The 21,715-nt window shown below is 38.2% G+C and overlaps 1 protein-coding gene across 10 annotated transcripts; it reads right to left on the minus strand.

The window, feature by feature from the left end:
* Positions 1–1,771: 1,771 nt before the first annotated feature.
* Positions 1,772–18,470, minus strand: LOC141600254 (uncharacterized). 10 transcript variants are annotated; one of them, XR_012524272.1, is made up of 9 exons: positions 18,265–18,470; positions 17,320–17,434; positions 13,892–13,996; positions 13,536–13,789; positions 13,273–13,336; positions 13,081–13,134; positions 2,811–2,928; positions 2,564–2,626; positions 1,772–2,084 (listed from the first exon to the last, which is right to left on the minus strand). XR_012524272.1 is itself a non-coding variant. In XM_074420444.1 (9 exons), the coding sequence occupies exons 6-9, from the start codon at positions 13,106–13,108 to the stop codon at positions 1,975–1,977; spliced, it is 336 nt and encodes a 111-aa protein (XP_074276545.1). In that variant the 5' UTR covers positions 13,109–13,134; positions 13,273–13,336; positions 13,536–13,789; positions 13,892–13,996; positions 17,320–17,434; positions 18,265–18,459; the 3' UTR covers positions 1,772–1,974. The 10 variants fall into 10 exon arrangements, 4 of the variants coding, with proteins under 4 accessions (XP_074276545.1, XP_074276544.1, XP_074276546.1 ...); XR_012524275.1 differs by having other exon boundaries at positions 2,811–2,915; positions 18,265–18,459; XM_074420444.1 differs by having other exon boundaries at positions 2,807–2,941; positions 18,265–18,459.
* Positions 18,471–21,715: the final 3,245 nt, after the last annotated feature.

Here is a 21,715-nt window from a genome sequence, read left to right on the forward strand (position 1 = left end):
CCTAGCTCCCAAGGGTACAAGAATAAATTTAGGGATTTGCTAGGACTGACCAAAGTCGAAGTAGACTGCCTTGTGACTTCTAAGGGTGTAACAATGTTTTACCTAGTAGACCGATTCATAGACAGGGAAGACCCTACTATTTCTTATTCTGCGAGGCGCATGGCATTTGGCATTTGGGTTTTGCCTTCTACACTGCTTTATCTTGAAGGGCCATGTTGACGCTGAGATGAGAAGAGACTCTCGCTTTCTTGGGATAATCGAACAAATAGAGCTGCAGAAGAGCCTAACTTGCTTGGTGTTTGGAGAGACCATTTTGGGATTGGACAACCAAAAGGCGAACCGCAAGCTACTCTATCTGGGAAGTCCTATCATTTTACAAGTAAAACGACTTTGTTTCTTTTTTTTCTTTTTTTTTTGCCGTTTTTTTTCTTTCGTTTTTTGGCCATTTTTCTCTTCTTTTTTCGTTTTTTTTTTCGGGCCGTGGGCCTCGGTTGATGATGGATTCTAATCTTTTGCCTTATTTTTCAGATCTGGCTTATGGAAAGGCTTCGATTGATCGAGCCCCTTTGTTAATTCTTACCTTATTGCTTCTCACACATAACACTACTTTTTTTTGGCAGCAGTAAAGATAGTTTTACACAGTACACACCCGACTCTCATAGTCGGGATATATTATTACATTATTTGCGTAAGAAATTAAACAAAGGATGGGATTGACAGATAAAGTAGGATTCTTGAGAGGACGATCAGAGTTGTCCAATTGAGCTAACACTTCTTTTATCTTCTTGATTAATTGAGCTTCAGAAAAGTACCTACAACAAGACCCACTTACGCCACGAGGACGTAGGAGTGTAAAATGAAAAGATCTACTTGCAGAGAATGTAGAGAATGTAGATAAGCTGTGTCTTGGAGATTCATCTACTATGCCATGCTTCTTCTTGGAAAAGATTATTCTCCTTTTCCCTCGCACAAGATGTTCGGGGTACCTGCAAAGCATACACGTACTCGGATTGCAAACACGTTTATCAAGAGAAGAGGAGTGCATTTTACCCTTCTTAGGATAAGCTGAAAAAACAAAAGGCTGGTTGTCATAAAAACCATTATGGAATTGAGTGCAAATAGAGGTGGCACTATGAAAAACCAGCATACTTGAATTATGGGCAACAACCTTAGTGGGTCCATGGAGGATTCGGGAACCAGGAGATGTGGAGAAATCACGAGCTGAGGACACACTCAAACTTGTGTCGGGATGAGCTGAGGACACACTCAAACATTGGTGATAATTAAAGCAGTCATTAATGGAAAAAACCCTTATTGCGTCTGTTGTAGAAGGCCTTTTGCGTCGGTTTTTGACTGACGTATATCGAGGAGTCGTATTTGATATGCGTCAGTTGTGGAATCGACGCAAAAGTTCAACATTTGCGTCAGTTGTGTCTTAAAAACAGAAGCAAAAAATCACCATTACCGTCAGTTATGTTTTAAAAACTGATGCAATTGTAGGTACAACCGACGCAAATGCTTCAACATTTGCATCAGTTCTTTATAGAACCGATGTATTTTCTTTATTTTTTGCGTCTTTTGTTATCATAACTAATGCAATTGATATTTTGTTTTAGGGCCAATTCATTTTTCTCATTTACATCATTTCTTTCAAGAACCGGCGTAATTTATTAATATTTTTTTTTATATAAAAATTTGCTGCCGAAATTATATAAAACTCACAATCCGAATACTAAGCATGCAAAAATAGATTCAACCAACCACTAATACATCACATGTAAAACAACATTACATCTTATTCAACCCAACAACGTTCCAAATACAATCCAGAGTACAAATAATCCCACAAACGTCTTAAGCTAATCTATACTAAATGAAATATCTAGTAAACTTACATATATAAAACTATATCTCAATCCAAACTCGATGCCACAAACCTAACACAACTCAACATCTCAACCGGACATACTTAAGTCAATAGTACTTGATCAGATTAGTAGAAGAATACATAGATCGCATGCATGGCAACCCAGTCTGGTCTCTGCTCAGGTCATTGAACAAGCGAGAAGATAGCGAACAATACCCTGCAACAATAATAAAACTTCAAAGTACAACTATAATATGTTCATATCGCAGTTTGTAACTCATTTCAGCCATTATACCTAACATAGGTCAAATGCAAGGCTTCATTCTATAAAAAAATTTCACAAATAAGTTTTATCGAGTGCATGAACAACGGGCCCTAGAGACTTTTAGGAGAGTACTTTTCTCTTATAATCCATGAAATTTATCTATAAGTGGAAACATGGTGAATTTGTAAGATTGGCCTCAAAAAATGGAGAACGTAGTGAACTACATTGGTACAGTTCTTTATCTGTTCCTCAAAATTGAACCCCCTTCTCTTCATCACGTGTTCCGTAACAAATCACTACTTTTATTTTGCATTAGAATCTATTTCACAGCAGTTTTCATCGACATTGTCTCCCTAATTTGTGAATAAAAAGAGCAGGCAAACTTAATCACACCAGAAACATTTTAGAAATAAAGAAGAATAACAACTTACTCCATTCATCTGAAACATCTTTCAGTATTGTTTTCCTAGTGCATTCTTTGGCTCCGTTAAAACCTATGACATCACAAGGGTTGCATTAGTGAAATAATTGAAAACACGGAAACTAATTCAAAGGCTCCTTTGTACATGATTTTGGCGTAGATTGCAAAATAACTAAGCTAATGTCTTACACGACAATAGCTGATAATGTTTGACAGGTTCTGCACCCTCAAATCAAGGAATGAGTAATATTACCTACCTCAACAAGTTGGTCTTCAGTGAGGGCTGACAAGTTAACAAGGACAAGAAATCTTCCAAGAAATTCAGGTATCAAACCATAAGCAATAAGATCGCTACTTGCTACCTGGAATGACAATCTGAGCTCAACAGCTCCCACAATAACAATCCGAAAATGAATGCACTAAATAATGTAAGATCAATCTAAACTTAAAAAAAGTAGGACTACTCGGACAAAAGGTTATGGGAGGAAAACAAGACAACGCAACCTCTGTAACAACAAATTTGCGTTTAATCTGCAAACAAGAGATAAAACACAAACAAATGCAACAAAATAATAATTTTATTAATCAAAAGGATTTCGAGTACAATCTACTAGTTATTCTACTGATTCGATTTCCGCAATGAATGAATAGGAGGGTCTTGATTTGAAGACTTGATTCTCCCTGGATGAATTTGACTTGCTTCTCTTCAATTGACGGCGACGAACGCTTGATGTCGATTCAAAGAGTAATTTAGTATTCAAATCTAGAGGACTAGAAATGAATGTAATTTTCTTCTCTTGTTTTTCTCTTGGGAGAGATTTTGTAGAGAATGTTTTGTAGAAGGGTTTTTGGGTTTAAAGTGTATTTTTGGTGTAAATGTGTTGATTTTTGTAATTGTGGTGATTAGTCTTCAATGAGAGTGATGACTCTCTGTATTTATAAGACTTAGCTTTTTTCTCTTCTCGTTTGTTTCCCGTGCTCGGTAAACAAAACAACTAAATTCCACTTATTTCTCGTTGACCTGCTATATTCATGCTAGTCTCCACATTTCTAGTACAACAAACTTTGTGCGGTTGTTGACTAAGGACCAAGTCTTTCTTTTGAAAGATAAGATCATCATTATCACATACATAATGATTAATCCTTTATGCACCACGGCTACACTGTCACTAATACTTGTTTTGTTTTCGACAATTTTGTGGGCTTTGTCAACCTTCGTTAGGCGAGCTTCTCCAGTTTTATAAGCCCAATTCGGATGTAGCACCATTACTTTTGGCCTTAAACATTACGCCCCATACTTAGTGTTAGAAATAAAGCACAACCCATCTTTTGAGTAGACCGATTTTATTTCTTAACAAAAATGGACTAAGTACAGACATATTTGTTCGGGTTAAAATCCACCGACCCATTTCTCAGACGATATACTTTCACATGAGTCAACATTTTGACTTTGATCTATTTTTAATACATGAGACATATTTTTATGTCTACAAATTTGCCCCCTCGGGATTGAGTCACGTACACAAACTTGAATGTTTAAGCGTGAGTCGGTCCCGATAGCTTTTATTTTGCAGCCGAGCTTCACATTTCTCTTTGGTCCAAAATCATTGTTCTTTTCTTATTTGCCAGACAAGCATCACCATTGTTGTGTAGGAAGTAGTTCAACTCGCTAGACTCCAAAGTGCTTAAGCAAATTGAGAAATAGAATTTGTTCTTATAAATTAAATTATAAGAAACAACTCATTTCACCAAAATGGCACACAGTAGTGTTTGAGTGCGTAGCAAAGTCTTCATCTGCCATCCAAATATCCAATCCCATAACCAACTTAATTGAAGATAAGTTTGGTACAAGTATTTGATAAATTTGTTAAGAGAATCTGTGTCATGATAGACTTTGTATTTGAGCCCTACTAGAACTTCATTTCTTTATCTATAAAAGCAAAACAGAAACTTGAGATTACCATTCACCAACCAGCTACAAATTTTTCACGTCAGTATAAATCACGTGCACTCTAGAGACCCAACTCGGCTTACGCGCAAGCATCCAAAGTTCATCTGGATTCCTGACGACGAAAACCAAAGCTACGCACAGACGGCCAGATCCCATGTTTGTAGGTAAGAAATTTCAAAATTCATTGACCCATGTTTCTTGTTTGTGAATGCAGGGTATTTCTTCTTGGGCTGTAATGAACTTCTAGTCATCATAGCGGCTTCATCATTGACGTGGACTCAGTGCTCATTATTATCTTGACGATGAGAGTTACACTGAGTTCTCCTCATTGACCTGTACGGTGCCCTGCCTTAACGATGCCATGCTTCTTGATTCACCTCACTTGTGAATTACGGACGGCCGCTCTATGCTTCTCAGACTAGTGATTCATGCCATCTTCGTCATTCTCGACATTTTATTCGTTGACGATTGCAAAGACGCCACTCCCTTTATGAAAGACACAGGAACCAGTCCCATGTTTCCCTTTTCGACGACGACGAAACTCGGCAAACAACATGATAGCTACAAGTCCGACGGCTAGAACAAACTCCGTAGAGAAGCTGTGCAACAAGTGACTTGGCGAGAACCACGCATAACGACGGTAAAGACGGCGCCAATCAGAACTAAAATTTGCGCAAATACCGAGCTGGTGAAACTTGACCCGGATCCATCTCGGCTGAAATGAAAATCGGTCTTCGACTGGCTTCTTTATGGTGGCTGACACACGCAACGTCATCCTCATCGAGTTCTTGACACCTCTGTTTTGACGACTGATTTGGTTCTGATGTTTCCCTTTGACAACGGCGAAACCCGTCATTGACATGATGACTACACTCCTGATGCCACCGGAAAATGTTGACCCTCTGCCTGACGAATGAGAAACCGCTACGGATTGAGGCCCTCGCCTTGACGTCCGAAATCATGAAGCCAGACGCAGTTGCCGTTTCGGACTTTAACTTCGTGCCCGCATGGAATTGTCTTGGGGACTGTCGGACTGAGGCCTTTGTTTTAGTTTAAATGATTAAATGAATCAGTGTGGACGTGGGGTTGTATTTTGAGACTTTTTGAGTACTTTGACTTTTCATTTTTGTTTTTGTTTGCTTTGGGAACTCGTGGGTTTTCAGTCTTTCAGCATATATTTCACATCATATATTTTTTTTTAAAAGAAATGAAATAACTTGGTTTCTCTTTCAGTCTTAAAAAACGATATGGTGCGTTTTAAGACGACCAAATTTTACAAGATTGCCCAAAAGTACTTAATGACAGTCGAACACACAAATGATAGAGTAGATAATGGAGACAAACGATCCATCTTACCCCCTATAAGTAGTCCCTTCACTGAATCATGGCTATCAATGATATACCCACCGAACTTGGACTGTTGGTGGCAAGAAGTCGAAAATTCGTGCCCGATGCTCCTTTCTTCACACCATAAAAACACTGATGCCATGCCGACCTTCTCCAAGTTGCTACACTCTCGAATCTCAAGCGATAAAGTTCAACAGGCGGCGTCCTTCACTTTTATAGTGTTTTCCATGATGTCGTTGGTTGTATTTTCCTTCGCACTTTTTTTGACACTTGGGAGTGTGTATTTTTTTTTTTCGGAAAACATGGATAATTATAAGATGAGCCATATTTTTTTTTATTTCTCAATCTCCATATCCATTTTTGTCTTGCCGTACATAGTTTACACTCTTATGGGCTAGGAGTTAAAGAATTTTTTTTTTTTTTTTTTTTTTTTTTTGACGGTGCCTAGGAAGCTTTTTCCGAATCCAACTTGTGTTTGTTCATTGACAACGAAGCTTTTGTATTGCGAGCTTTCTCTGTTTTTCTCACCATTTGACTTTATGACAAGTCTCGGTGCTTGGAAGCTTTCTCCGAGTCCCAGTTTTTTTTTTTTCTTTTTTTTTTTTTTTTTGTTTGACGAAGATTTTGTTGCTTGATGACCACATAGTAATTGTCAATGTTCATTACTCGACTTTACGATAAGGACCTCGTGCTTGAGAGCTTTCTCGAGATCTAAACCATTTAATTTTTGATGAAGCCTTGTTTCTTGTGAGATTTCTCCAATTGTTCACCATTCAACTTTACGACAAGTCTCGGTGCTTAGAGGCTTTCTCCGAATCTTCATCATCAAATTTTATGGCATAGTCTCGGTGCTTGGAAGCTTTTTCCACGACTTCACCTATCTTTCATAATTTTGACCAAAACTTAAAACTTGTGAACTTTCGCCAAAATTACATCGTGACAATTAAAGACTCTTGGTGGGTAGAAGCTTGAGTGCTTTTACATCAAGATAGCACATTTCGAAGGATAAACAGCGATTTGATACTTAATGATGCCCCCAAGATATGAACGATGAGTTTTTTTTTAGGTGTGGCTGAACTTGAGCAAGACTCAAGCTGCCTACGTACTCGTAAAAATAAGAAATTATTTCACGAGATCAAGTCAACGTAGTTTTTGCAAAACAAAGTCAATTTTGTTTGGGGGTTTGGCCGCACCTAAGCAAAAGAGTTTTACTTAAGCTGCCTACGTACCTACAAAGTAATAATACTTCGCAGGATCAAGCCAACGTAGTTCATCAAAGGGATATGTGTTTGGATTTTTTTTTTTTTTTTTGGTGTGCAGTTTAGGCTCGTGCTCAGGAGTTGACATGATGATGGATCTCCGGACTATTGCCCCCTCGGAACCTTGTCATGTGCACTTTTTTTGTTTTTTGCATCTTAACGTGGCGGGGTCCCGATCCATTTTTCTTTGACTTGGAAGTCGATGACGAGCGTCATAACTTCTCGAACGCAGCTCCACTTGGCTTGACTTGGAAGTCGATAATGAGCATCCTAACTTGTCTGGCGGGCGAATTTGTGTTTGACTTGGAAGTCAAGGCGTACCAAAACTTGTCGTAATAGTAATGATTTTTTTTTTGAAGTCACCCTGTCATTGTATGACTTGGCGGATGACTAGTCGTGAGAGAGCTTCTTGAATTTTCCTTGACTTGGCAGTCGATGGCACGTTAACTTGTGCCTAGATTGATTTTCTTCAAGTCACCAACATTACTCGACACCATCTTCGAGAGTTTTAGGAGTTTCAACAACTTCCATCTCATCATCCGAATCTTGGCACTTTTGTGTCGTCACATGGTTGGACGAGGCAATATTCCGAGCGATTTTCCTTTGACTTGACTCGTCTTGCGGATTCGTGAAAATGACGGTACGTCCTTTTATTTTCAGTGACCTACCCGTGGTTATTTCCACTTCAAGATGACGTTTCATTCGAGAGGGAATTACACTATGAGTATCTTTGCTGAGGTCGACTGCAACTTTTGTCTTCGAGGACTTCTTCTGCTTTCGTCGACACCTCTTTTGCACCTTTGAGCTGCCAAGGCGACTGAAGACTGATTTCTTTACCTCACTCCCTCCAATGCGAGTGAATACTGACGTATTTGACCTTTGTTGTTGAGAACATGATGTTAATTGCACCCGGACGGTCTCTTCCCTTTCTCCGAGCCTGTCGAACACAGAAGAGCGAGGAGTAGAAGTTGGTTGACCTAGCCTGTTGAAAACAGACCTTTGTGGCAAGATTTCTGTGTTCTCGTCTTCACTTTCCGCCAGATCTGCCACAATATATTGTGATGACGCTTGATTTGCCTTACGTCGTGCAGAAATTTTAACGGGCTCGGGAGGCGAAAAACCAATACCAACCTTTCCGATTTCGAGCTTGTTCCCTTGTTGATGAAATATCTTTTGCGTTTGGTTTAAACCATACGGGGTGACTTCAATCACTTGGCCTAATGGCGTTGGATTTTCAAAATCGTACCCGGACTTCGTCATAAGCTTGTAAGCATTTGGATCGAATCGTCCCTTTGTCGACTCTTCGACACATGTTTGGTCCTTTTTCATCGACGCCGTCGTAAAACCGGGCAGAGGTTGTTTACTCGTCGTAAAGAGATTTGTTCTTGCAACGGGAAAGATGACATTGTTTTTCAAAGTTTGCAGATCGTCATCATCAATCCTTCTAGTTGATGTAGATGCTTCATTTTGAGGTGCGCACTCTGCGAAAGGCGTCTCTCCATATTTACGCTTTGATTTTGGCACGTACTTAAAGATTGGTGTCGCTTTCTGCGTGATCGGAGCAACTTTCTTTTCGGTAGAGTTCACATTTGTTTGACTCGTCTTTATGAAGACACTTTCATGATGTTTGACTGTTGTCGAATCCTTTTCGGTTGGAATTTTGGCGTCATCCGTCTTTTTCGAGACCTTGGTCCCAGTCGAAATGATCGTTGATGGTAGCATTTCAGTTGGTGTGTCATTCTCTTCGTAGAATCAAGCATCAGCAAAGTAGGACTCCACCGTAGAAAAGAGTTTCACATCGCCGTTTACTTTTTTCTCGCCGTCTCTGTAGTATTTCAGGCATTGATGTAGGGTTGACGCTACAACACCATTTTCATGAAGCCAAGGTCGACCAAGCAACAACTTGTATGACGTTTTGGCATCGATTACTTGAAAAGGCGTGGTGGATAACATATCTCCCATTGAGATTTCAACACTGATCATGCCAATTGCTTTTTGTCCACCGAGATTGAAGCCTTGGATCATCAAACGACTTTTGGCGAGCTCGCTTACAGAAATCCCAAGCTCTTCCATAGTGGCTTTCGGCATTATGTTGACGGCTGAACCTCCGTCCACCAAAATGCGACCCACCTTTCTTTCCCGAATGTATGCAGATACAAACAAAGGCAGATTGTGTAGCTTTGATCCTAGTAACAAATCTTCATCAGTAAAAGCGAGCGCGGCATTGCAAGCAACACATTTTTTTGATTGTTCTCCAGGCTCTCCTGCGGCTTTAAGTTTATCAGCGTACGCTTCTGGTTGAAGAATCGCCAAAGACAACTGTTGACGCATCTCTTCGGGCAAGTGAAACATTTGTTGCCACCCCATACGTGCAGGCAATGCGTCTAGGATTGCATCAACGTTTGCCCCCTTGGTCGAATTTGACGAGGATTCTTTAGTCAGATCGTCTTCACTGCGATTTTCCTCAATAACGGCAGAAGACACGGTGTTCACCGAAACTTTTTCAAGGTAACGCCTGGGAAAGTAGTTTTGTAACGTCACGACTCGACGTGACTTTGTCTTGACTGTCTTAGACGATACGACATCTGACGAAGAATCCGTGACGATTCCTTCATCTTTCTTGTGTGAAGATCTCCATACTTTCTTATGAGTTGATCTTCGATTTAGAGGTACCGACGCCTGACCGTTTTGCTTCTTTTGTCGATGCCTAGTCACAAGGGTCCACCCTTCGTCACCGTCCTCTAGATTCTGAATGCGAGAAGTTGGCGATATGATGAGCTTAGACTCTTCAGGCATAACGACTACCACCGGCTCGAGAGTTCCAGACTGAATCATTCGTGCACATTCCTTGACTGCCGAAGGAGGACATGTCTTAACACCTTCGACGTTTACACGTGCTACGATGTAATTGGATTCAGCGGCATCTTCGAGGTCCAAGAGAATTTTTCCGTCCTCGGCTAACTACATTATTTTCTCTTTGAGGGTTATGCACTTCTCCAACGGATGACTCACGACCCGATGATATCGACAATACTTCGGGTCGGTCGTACGTCCGGCTTCACTTGGTCGTTTAGACTCGGGAAGCTCGATCACCTTCTTCTCCAAGAGATCATCTAACATGCCGGCGGATCGAGAATCCGGAAGGGATACTTCTTCTTCTCAAGCTCTTTCAAAGTTGGTCGTGGCTTGCGTGTATCCTTTAAATAGGTCGCCACCTTCTTGTCTATTTTTGGTTGAGCCGAGATTTTCACCGGATTAGAAGTAGACACCATCATAACCTCCTTCGAAGTACTCTTGGACGCCTTGTCGTTTTTCTTATACTCATTTCTCTCCGTCTTTGGTTCTGAATGAGTAAAAAGTCGTCCCCCATGGCTAGCGATAGTAATCTCCATGTCGTGAGCTCGAGTGGCTAAATCCTGGAATGTTATCGGCTTGTTGCCTTGGAGGATGTAAACTAGATCCAGATTCATTCCCTGGATGCACATTTCAATAGCAGAAGTCTCCGACAAACGATCTTTACACTCGAGGCTTAACGAGCGCCATCTACTTATGTAGTCGATAACGGGTTCGTCCTTCCATTGCTTCGTGTTAGTTAGTTCCGTCATGCTTACAATACGCCTAGTACTGTAGAAGCGATTAAGAAACTCCTTTTCCATCTGGTCCCAACTGTCGATTGACTCGGCGCTTAGATCCGTGTACCAATCAAAAGCCGTCCCTTTCAGAGATCGAACAAACTGCTTGACAAGGAGATCGCCATCAGTACCGGCAGTGTTACAAGTTTCAATGAAATGGGCAACATGTTGCTTGGGATTGCCCTTTCCATCAAACTGCTGAAACTTCGGTGGTTGGTAGCCGATAGGCATCCTCAAATAGTCAATCCTCTTACTATATGGCTTGACGTAACGGTGATTGCCGACGGAGCGAAAGTTTCCATCAAACTGACTTTTGAAGGCCTCCGCGATCATCTTTTGGACGTCTTTAGCAGTAAATGACTTATCCTTATCACGATCATCATCGTTCTCGCTAGCATAATCACTATCTTCATTTTGAAATGACGGAGTAGGCCGCTTCTCCAACTTTTTCGTCAAGGCGACAATCTGCTTGGATTTCTCTTCGTTTTCCTTTTGGAGGTCTTCAAGAATAGCTTTCATTTTATTAAGCTGTTCTTCCATATTATCGCCCTCAATGACCATGACGGGTGCCACCATGGAATATGACGGTTGGCTTGACATCTCCTCGTTACGCCTTTGTGGTGACGACGGAGACGAACCAGCGCTACTCTGGCCATCCTCAACGTTGAATGGCTCGAACAAAGGGCTAGTGTGAACAGTCATCTCCTCAAAAGTGCCGGACATTATCTCTCGAAATGTTGACGAGACAAACTGAGGGTCGTCGACTCGGATGGGAGAAGATGAACCGAACACAGGATATTCATATGGCCTAGAGTTGCCGGCACCATATGATTCCCTTGGAGCATTAACAGTAACATTGGATTTGCGGGGTCTCGTAGGCACGGATGCAGAACGGAGTCTCGCTGCAGCGGTACGGAAAAGGATGGATCTGGTCCTGCTCCTTGTAGAAACACCAATGGGCGATCTGTCGAGAGACCCACCGAGATGGACTGAGCTTTCGTTAGAGGCCATTGAAACGATTGTTGTGAAACTTGATTGTGCGGAAAAAGAGATGAGTAGTAGAGATGTCCCACCGGGCGTGCCAAATTTGTAACAACAAATTTGCGTTTAATCTGCAAACAAGAGATAAAACACAAACAAATGCAACAAAATAATAATTTTATTAATCAAAAGGATTTCGGGTACAATCTACTAGTTATTCTACTTGATTCGATTTCATGATGAATGAATAGGAGGGTCTTGATTTGAAGACTTGATTCTCCCTGGATGAATTTGACTTGCTTCTCTTCAATTGACGGCGACGAACGCTTGATGTTGATTCAAAGAGTAATTTAGTATTCAAATCTAGAGGACTAGAAATGAATGTAATTTTCTTCTCTTGTTTTTCTCTTGGGAGAGATTTTGTAGAGAATGTTTTGTAGAAGGGTTTTTGGGTTTATAGTGTATTTTTGGTGTAAATGTGTTGATTTTTGTAATTGTGGTGATTAGTCTTCAATGAGAGTGATGACTCTCTGTATTTATAAGACTTAGCTTTTTTCTCTTCTCGTTTGTTTCCCGTGCTCGGTAAACAAAACAACTAAATTCCACTTATTTCTCGTTGACCTGCTATATTCATGCTAGTCTCCACATTTCTAGTACAACAAACTTTGTGCGGTTGTTGACTAAGGACCAAGTCTTTCTTTTGAAAGATAAGATCATCATTATCACATACATAATGATTAATCCTTTATGCACCACGGCTACACTGTCACTAATACTTGTTTTGTTTTCGACAATTTTGTGGGCTTTGTCAACCTTCGTTAGGCGAGCTTCTCCAGTTTTATAAGCCCAATTCGGATGTAGCACCATTACTTTTGGCCTTAAACATTACGCCCCATACTTAGTGTTAGAAATAAAGCACAACCCATCTTTTGAGTGGACCGATTTTATTTCTTAACAAAAATGGACTAAGTACAGACATATTTGTTCGGGTTAAAATCCACCGACCCATTTCTCAGACGATATACTTTCACATGAGTCAACATTTTGACTTTGATCTATTTTTAATACATGAGACATATTTTTATGTTTACAACCTCCACAATCAACTGTCTCTATATTTACATTACTAATTTTTGATCAGAAACAAAGTACATAGCTTGTGACCAGCTATAGTATTTGGTTCTCAAATTAAACTAGCCAAAGCTATAATAATTTTACAATTTTGGACCAAAAGTAACCACCTGGCTTTAGGACCAGATCCATCTTATATCTGAACAGTAGGACGAAATAACCATTGTTGGTGTTTTGCAATCATATGTCACATACTCTAAGCAAATAATTAGATAAATAATATTACCTAAACCTGAAGGATGCCAAATTTCCATCTTGAGTGCATATCAAGAGAACTGGACTATTGCAAGCAAAGATAAACAATCAGGGAGAAACAATGCTCAATTACTCGATTTTAATCAGTAACACAAGAACAATATACATAAACAAATTTGTGATAGGTGTTGGGCTGATCAAAAGCAAGGGAAAAGAATGTTACCATGATCTTTAGACATCAAAAATACAGTCTCGACCCCGCATCACACGGCGAATTCCCTTCACATCTGCAAAAGAAAAAAAAAATTGTCGGAAAACAGCAAAATTAAAAGCCTTGACCTCTAGATTGCCTTTTATTGTCAATCTTTTCTAACTAGAGTACTAGTTTCAACAACTATGAGGTACAGAGTAGTAAACTTAAAAATATAGGAAGTAATCAAGTATTCTACTCATTTTATAGCCTACTAAGAGTGAAAAAGAGTAAACCTTCTATTCTGGCAGCCTCATCTTTATTCAACTTTCCATAGAAGGTACACGATAACTCCACAGAGCAACCAATAAAACGATTACAGCCATTCACATGAAGCAAAAATCAACTTAGTTAGCTCATTTGATTAGGTAGCTAAAAAGGCACAAAGGTTCAAAAAAAAAAAAATTGAAACTACGTACCAGCCTATTACATTCAGTAATTCCAAGCATCTAGGTGTCTCACGACTACCTTTCGCAAAAACAGCATACACCTGTGTAAAGTAAGATTACAGACATTTCAGAGCATAGTATGATTGGGTCGAACCACATAGCTCAATGTGCATTCATTAATACAACAGGAAATTAACTCATACAGCATATCAAACAAAGGTCTTTATCATTGGCAGTCTGTTGAACTCAAAAATCTCTCAAGCTCGCAAGGACAAAAAATGATGCCTCAACACCATTTTTTAAAGCACCTACAATAATAAATACTGTTAAGGAAATGATAAGATTGCATTGACCTTAATAGATGTCAAATTATTCACATAAATTTACAAGTTAAACTAGTATTCCATATTTCCTCTTCCCTGCTAAAACTGAATCCATTTAGAGTAGTAGAAGTGAAAATTATGCCCATAATAATGTTGAGGTCAATAGTCTAAGGCAAAAACTTAAGTAAGAAATTTCAAGGGTAGGACCTAGTGAGAATTTGAAGAGTTTGGAGGGGAGAACTTAAAGTTCCTAAGTTGAAACCTCATCCATCCCTATCATAAACCGCTTTTTAAACGACATGATTTGTGATTGCTGAAAATTTAGAGGTGTCATTTTAAAACTTCACTAGTCATACCTACTGGATTTGAGACAATACACTTGACTCGCATCTGTAATCTTATATATATATATATATATATAAAACTGGGTTGGGAAGGTGTGGATCCGCCATGTGGCATCAACATTAAGTATTGACATTTAAGTATTAGCATTTAATATCTCAAAATCACTAACAATGAGTCAATGAGTTACAATGGTTGTCATAAAAAATATCAGCACAAAAATAGTTGCATGTCAATAAATGCGCTTTTGTTTTTTTATCTTTCTCCGTATTGAGTAAGTTTGTTTATTGTAGGAGGAGCTAATTATTGAGGATTAATCTAAAATAATTTTATTGGATGATATTTGATAACAAAAATATTTATAAATTTGTACAAGTAAATAATAAAATATATATATCTTATCTTATCTTATACAATCTATATATAAAGTTGGGTTGGTTAATAAACTGTAGATTTGACACATGACACTTATTTTAATAATGCTTTAAAGATTAACATTAGTGTTTTTCATATATAAGTGACATACGGAGTATTAACTAATGTAGTGTACAATTCCCAAGAAAATAGGGATTGAATATGCATCTGCAAGAGAATTAGTTCATGTATAATGTATTTGCATTCTGCATGTACATAAAAAATAATATTTCCAAGATACACAAGTTCAAACTAGACTAGCAAACACCATGTTTTTTAACACACACACAGAATACAAAACTCTTAATCCAGTGATATATATATGCTATGAACACATCCAATGTTCACACAAATCTTCATATACACACCCTATAAATATAGAAAAATTCGTTTCCCTACTATGTTGTCTATATGTATGATTTGTTTCTTACCCTTCTTCTTACTACAATCATAAGAAAATATTTAAAAATTGTGAGAAACAAAAAGTAATTTTTCGATTTGTTACGTTTACATTACGATGCAATAACTTGATTTGCAAGTACGACATTGCTTACCAAACTTGAAAGATACGCGCAAATAGAAACTAAGATACTAAAAATGGCAAAGAGGTGAAAGGTCAAGCTAGCATAATAGCATCCATATCTTGCGATGCCGAGGAGTGGATGATTCTGAAATTTTGGGTCCAAATCCTTAATTTGTCCAAGTAACCAACTTTCCTCCTGAATCCGGTGAAAGAAGAAATCCGAACAGTATAAAATAGAAGATAAAATTGCCTCATCCATTTTATTTGAGGGTAGTTTCATTTAGAGAGAGATACTTTGTAATTTCTATAAAGGTCAAGTAATATGCATGAGAAGGTTATTGTATAACAAATTAAAGTAATAAACTTTATCGAGCTCAATGATTAGCAGTATAAACTTACAAGGAGTATTATAAGTATTGTTTATTGATAAAACAAGGTTAACAAAAAAAAAAGCCATCCGTGATTGTTCAGCGGCCGACGAACTCGATTGTGCATTACAAGTACAGAGTAATTCTTTAGTAGTTGGATCTTGGAGAAGAGGGAGTTGATTTAGTAGCCCAAAAGTAGTAGATAGGGAGAAACATCTGCTAGAGTAACGATGTGAGAGAAGGAGATCCTGGACGAGAGAGGGAACGATATGGATCGCATACAGAGATGAATAACAATTTTTCTAGGGTTCTTGAGGTTATTAAATAACGATGGGCAGGGGAAATTAGTTCCGAGTATGTAGTTATCCATTTTCTATGGGCCATATGCATAACTTGGTTTATGCAGTGCAATTAATTATCAGGATCTTCTGTTCATGCAGTAATAGCCTAATAGGATATGGTAGTTTGTAATGTAAATTGTAAATACCAGACTTGGGTTAACTATTAAACCGGGGTGTAACGGACTACTCTGTTTTAGGTTTAAGTCGAGTAAATGATTTTGATATTATATTGAATTAGTTGTTTATTTTAATTAAAATCAGTCTTTTATAAAATACTCCATAGGTTTTAGAAGCTCATTATAAATGGGAGGAGACTATAATTGTTTCAAGACAATATGTTAATTTAACAATTACTTTTAGCAAGTTGGAAGTATCAATGTAGTAAAATAAAAGTTCAACTAAAAAGTCAAATGGAAGGAACGGAAGAAACAAGAGTATTACTACCTCCGCCATAGTTGTATTTACCATATCCATTTTTGTTGTTCAAAATATCAATCATTAATTTTCGTTTCTATAATAATAAACTAATGATCATGGTCGTTGAAGCATATTTTACGATTTATTTCATTTTCTTTACCACTTTTTTTAACTCCTACATCTTTAATTATTTTTTCATATATTTCTTACTACGTTTTCTGAACATTTACTTCAAATCTCTCATTCTCTTTTACCAATTACACAGTATAATTTTATTCAATATACAAGACATTTATTTAATCAATATTAATTTCAAAAGAGGTTTATATTTTCTTAAAATTAACTTTTAACACACTTAAAACTCCCCAAATGTAATATTTGCTGCAAAATTTATATTACTTTTTTCAAAAAAGTTCAATGTAAACGATTCGAATGAATGTTTTTAATAAATGATATGATTTTAAATGATTCTTACATTATAAATTAATAGAAAAAGTAGTTTATAAACACGATGGAATGATACGAGTATCCACCCTATAAATTAGATTTTAGTATTTCAACAATAACATATAAAACAGGCCGTGCGAAGCACGGGATTCTACCTAGTGACACAATATACTTGACTAGCTAGAATATTTGCCCACCGCGATTAGACAATAATACAACAACAAGGACAAATAAATTTAGGATAAAAAAAAACAAGCACAACTTGATGCCCACTTACAATCCAGAGAGAACATCTTAAATGTTTATTCTCCAAAACATATGCTGCAACTAAACATTAACAACATCAAGGAAAACAGACATACTGCAATTCTCCAAAATCCTCTAACAGTTAGATTAATATATTCCAAGTAACACTGCAAAAGAAGACGTCGCAATACCTCAAACATGAGATTGTACCTGTAGCCAGCACGGGAGCTAGACTTGAAATCATAAATTGGAACTTGAACATCCTTTTCTTCTTTCAGGCCACGTATATTATCGAGTAGAGTATTCTAATCTGTCAGCCGTGGATCTGTTTAAAAATAATACCATTACAATTTAGAACCCTCAGCCATCAAAACTAAACATATCAAACCTACTGCATAACATGATCTATGACCAAGGCAGAGAGAATAATTGTGTTTGTTGCATTTAGAGAAGAGCGTATAAGGTTAAAAAGGAACTACACAAGTTTAAAATGGCAAGCAATAACACATCAGGGTGCACACACATTTGAGTGAAGTGACAAGTAGATAATGTTCCCGGTACCATATAAGTGTAGAATTCGTGAATGCATTATCCAAATCCTGCCTAATGTAATCTTCATGAGAGTCGCAAGTGTATTTTCATAAAAAAAGACATTCAACACCCATATAGAATTTACCGAACCATGTTTAGCAACAAGACCGCCACAATAAACCCAGAACAACAACTCATTTATAAATTATAATAAGTTCAGGTTTGATTAGGGGGGAAATAGCAACAATTTATTTCACAATTTGTATAACACCTAAATCATTCATCTATAAGCTAGCACCGTAAAAAATACTGGAGAAATTAGGGAAAACAATCAAAACATACCTTCTAAGTGAGACTGCCAGTGAGGGATGTCATCAGTGACGAGGGTGAAAGGCAGCGACGAGGCGAGGACAGTGGTGTGAAATGTAGCAGAAATTAACCCACCCAAACCAACTAATCAAAATAGAAAACCCCCAATTTCACCTAACTCTAACCCTAAAACAATTCTAGATTTACATTCAATTCATACTAACAAATCAATTACTACACAAAATTGTATGTAAACAACAATAATAAAATCTATTAAAAGAACTTCCAACAAAAAAAAGTAAGTAAAAATCATACCAATATCAAATTAGGTATTCGATGAGTAGAAGAGTGAGACGGCGGCAGTGGGTCGGCGGTAGGTCGGCGGTAGGTCGGCGGTGGGGCGGTGGTGTGGTGTCGATTGAATGAAGGAATGGAGGAAAGGGAGTGTTAATTCTTTTTCGAAGGAATGAATGGGAATGGTTTGTATTTGCATCGGTTTCAGGTAAAACTGATGCAAAAACGTAATATCAAATAAGTCGGTTTATTAATATAATTGTTGTATTTGATCAAATACATCGGTTTTGCTGAGAATCGATTGATTATATACGTCAATTTCTTTCAAGAACCGACGCAAAAAGCTTGACTATAGGATAAAAATGGATACCCGCCAAAACTAAGTACTTTTTGCGTCACTTTTTGTAGAATCGACGTAAATCGACTGACGCAATAGGTGTTTTTTCTACTAGTGAGTCGAATCTTCGTTGATGTCTGCCATAATGTTTGGTTTCTTCTTTTTTGGACATCTCCTCCTCTTCTTCTTACCATGCTCTCTAGTGATGCCTCTCTCCTTAGACGCCTCAGTACTAAGGGTTCGAATTCGAACTGTTATGGTGGACAACTCTTTTTTATGATAAAAGCTCACCTTTTTACCTTCAAGGAGCTTTTGATAAGATTGTCCCGAAATCCTTAGTGGGGAATTTACTCCACCCTTTTTGAAGAACTCAAGAGCCGCCGTCTTAGAAAAGTGTTCATTCTTCTTTGCGTTAGTGTTCAAATCCATATCACATGTACTTTGAGCATATGACACCACCCTCTTCACAATCTCGGTATCATTTATGCTCAAATAAGATTTCGTGCCCCTATTGGTTTGGAATTTTCGTCACCTTCCTCATTATACTTTCATCCTCCTTCATAATCATATCAATATTTGAAACTTGAGCATGCTTCTTGATCATCCCATCCACACCATCTACGGGAGCAACCTCCAACACTCTTTTACCATTTTCCTTAATGAGAAGGTGACCTTTGACCACCTTAAGTTCCTTAGAACATCCTTGTTCCTAGGTTCGACCACCAGAGCCTCCACCAAATCTAATTCAGCCTCCATAAACTTTTTCAACTTCATAGATGCTACTGCCCTATGGAAAAGAGCCTTAACCTTACGAGGAAATCATGGAGCAAAAATCCCAAGCAGCTTGAAATTCCTAAAGTTTCAGGGTGCAAGCAACGAGATTAGACTTAAGGGACACAACAAGGTCACATAATGATTGGACATCTTCACCTCCAATAATTCCAAAACTCAAACCTAGAAGCTTATAACCTTCGTCGTAACAAGCAGCGGTTCTATCAAAATAATTTTCTCTACAAAAACCGTTCCCCTTGTATTTGAGCTCCTTAACCTTAAGCAAAGGTGACCACTTAAGATTCATAAGACAGCCTATCATTCTCTCCCCATCATCCTATATAAACTCATCGTTAACATGGGCACAAGAAAAGGCTTCAAGAAACTTTTGATAAGCGGTAAGGGAAGACATAGTTCAAACCAGAAAAAGACCACAAAGTACTCCGTACTCCCAACAACCTCAAGCATGAATTGTAGACAAAATTCAGAACATGAACTTATCAGCAAACTCAAGGCCGGCAACTATAAAACAAACGGAACCAACATCCACTAAAAACCAACTAAACTAATGTAACACCCCCATTTATTTAGGAGCTTTTAGCAAGATATTCCCAAATAAATAGGGCTGTTACCATCTCGGTTTCCCGAGGTAGTGAATAACAAAGTACAACAAACCAAAGTACTTTAGACAAATCTAGCGATTACATGTTCTTTACAAATTAATCAACTAAAAACTCAATATAAATTTAATTATAACTCGCAGTGGAAATAAATAAAGTGATTAGTAAATTATATGATCTAGACTTCTAGGTAGACTGGTTGTGTAACACCCCCCATACACCAAGTGCCTTACCAGAACCACCTAATGCATGGAAATGCTACCATCTCGGTTACCTGAGGCAATGTATATCAAAAGGACCATAAAAGAACGTACTTTATTAAATAAGTTTAAAGCAATACATGTCCTAACCAAAACTGTCAAATAAAAATACAACTGTTCCAAAAGTGCTTGTAGATACCCGTATCCGTCGATATTGGAATTTATAGAGAACCCGACAAACACCCGATGATGATAGGACACATGTATTCTTTAGTTGTCATTGTCATTATTTGGAGCTCGTTTTACGATGTAGAATGGGCGTCGTCGATGAAGTATTTTATTAATTTAAATGATATTTAAATTAATGTTTTTTTAAGTGAGTTCATTTTATTAATTTAAATGATATTTAAATTATGGCTTTTTTAGGTGAATTCAATTTATTTTATTTTATTTTGAATTTATTTTCCCAAGTTTATTTTATTGAAAATAAAATAAATAATTGATTTGAAAAATTATTTTGTGAGTATATTTGGTTTGAAAAATCATTTATTTTAATGTGTTAATTGATTTGAAAAATCGATTTGAAAATCGAAAAGAACTCGTTTTGAACATGTGTTTTTGAGCTCGATTTTAGCTCGGTTTTTGAGCCCGTTTCCTTTACGAGTTGGCACGAATCTCGAGTACACTAACCAACCTAGACCACTACCCATCCGACCCCAGTTCGAACCCCCTTAACCACGGCCCAAATCCCATCCCAAATCACCCCCAACAGCCCGCATACAAACAGCTTACCTCCTGTTTTGCGTGATGAATCCCGAGCCCAAAACCCGCTCCAAATACCACCAAAACCCGTGCCCATTAACCCTAACCCATACCCTAATATCCTACCCATATTACCTTACCTTAATCACCAAGAAAAACTCCCAACACGTACCCTCACCCCTTACTCAAGATCTATGGTTTGTGGATCCGTCTAAATACCATTGGATTACGAGAGTCATTCAAATCGAGTGATATAGGGTACAAGTCTTTATCTTTAATCACTCGTAGTCGATTGGATTTATGCTTTTCGATGAAAGGTGTAAAGTTGACTTGAACGGTTCCAAGTTCCCAAAAAACTTGGTGGCGACTCTAATTTGTCTTAATTCGATTCGAAAGAACCTCGAGTCGATTATGCCTAGTGTGGATCCCGCGGACGCAGTTCCCGAGGCCCTTGTCCACAGTTTGGCGACTCTGCTGGGGAAAAGAGGACTAGTTACACTTTGTTTCTAGGGTCTTTTCCTCCGAGGTGAAACTTGAAAAGAAAGTGTTGGAAAGTAAAACATTACTCATAGTGCTACGATTCATGCATAAACCCTTAAGGACTTGCCCGGGCCGTCCCAGCGTTTCTTCGTGATGCGTGGGGGGCGACGTCCCACTATGCTAGGAAGCTGCACATTGCTCGCTTCCACTTCACCTCGCGTGGTTCTTGATGGTGGGGACGATCTTCTAGGTACTCTACCTTAAGACACCTTGCTCTATAAGACCGCAAAAGGATGGAGGGC

Source organism: Silene latifolia, chromosome 9 (assembly GCF_048544455.1).
Source record: "Silene latifolia isolate original U9 population chromosome 9, ASM4854445v1, whole genome shotgun sequence".
Classification (NCBI taxonomy): Eukaryota; Viridiplantae; Streptophyta; class Magnoliopsida; order Caryophyllales; family Caryophyllaceae; genus Silene; species Silene latifolia.

Coding starts and splice junctions, on each gene's coding strand:
- LOC141600254 (XM_074420443.1), bottom strand. Junction 2,929..13,080: donor TTGGCATCCTTCAGGTTTAG/GTAATATTATTT, acceptor TGTTGAGCTCAG/ATTGTCATTCCAGGTAGCAA. Junction 2,627..2,806: donor AGACCAACTTGTTGAGGTAG/GTAATATTACTC, acceptor GTGATGTCATAG/GTTTTAACGGAGCCAAAGAA.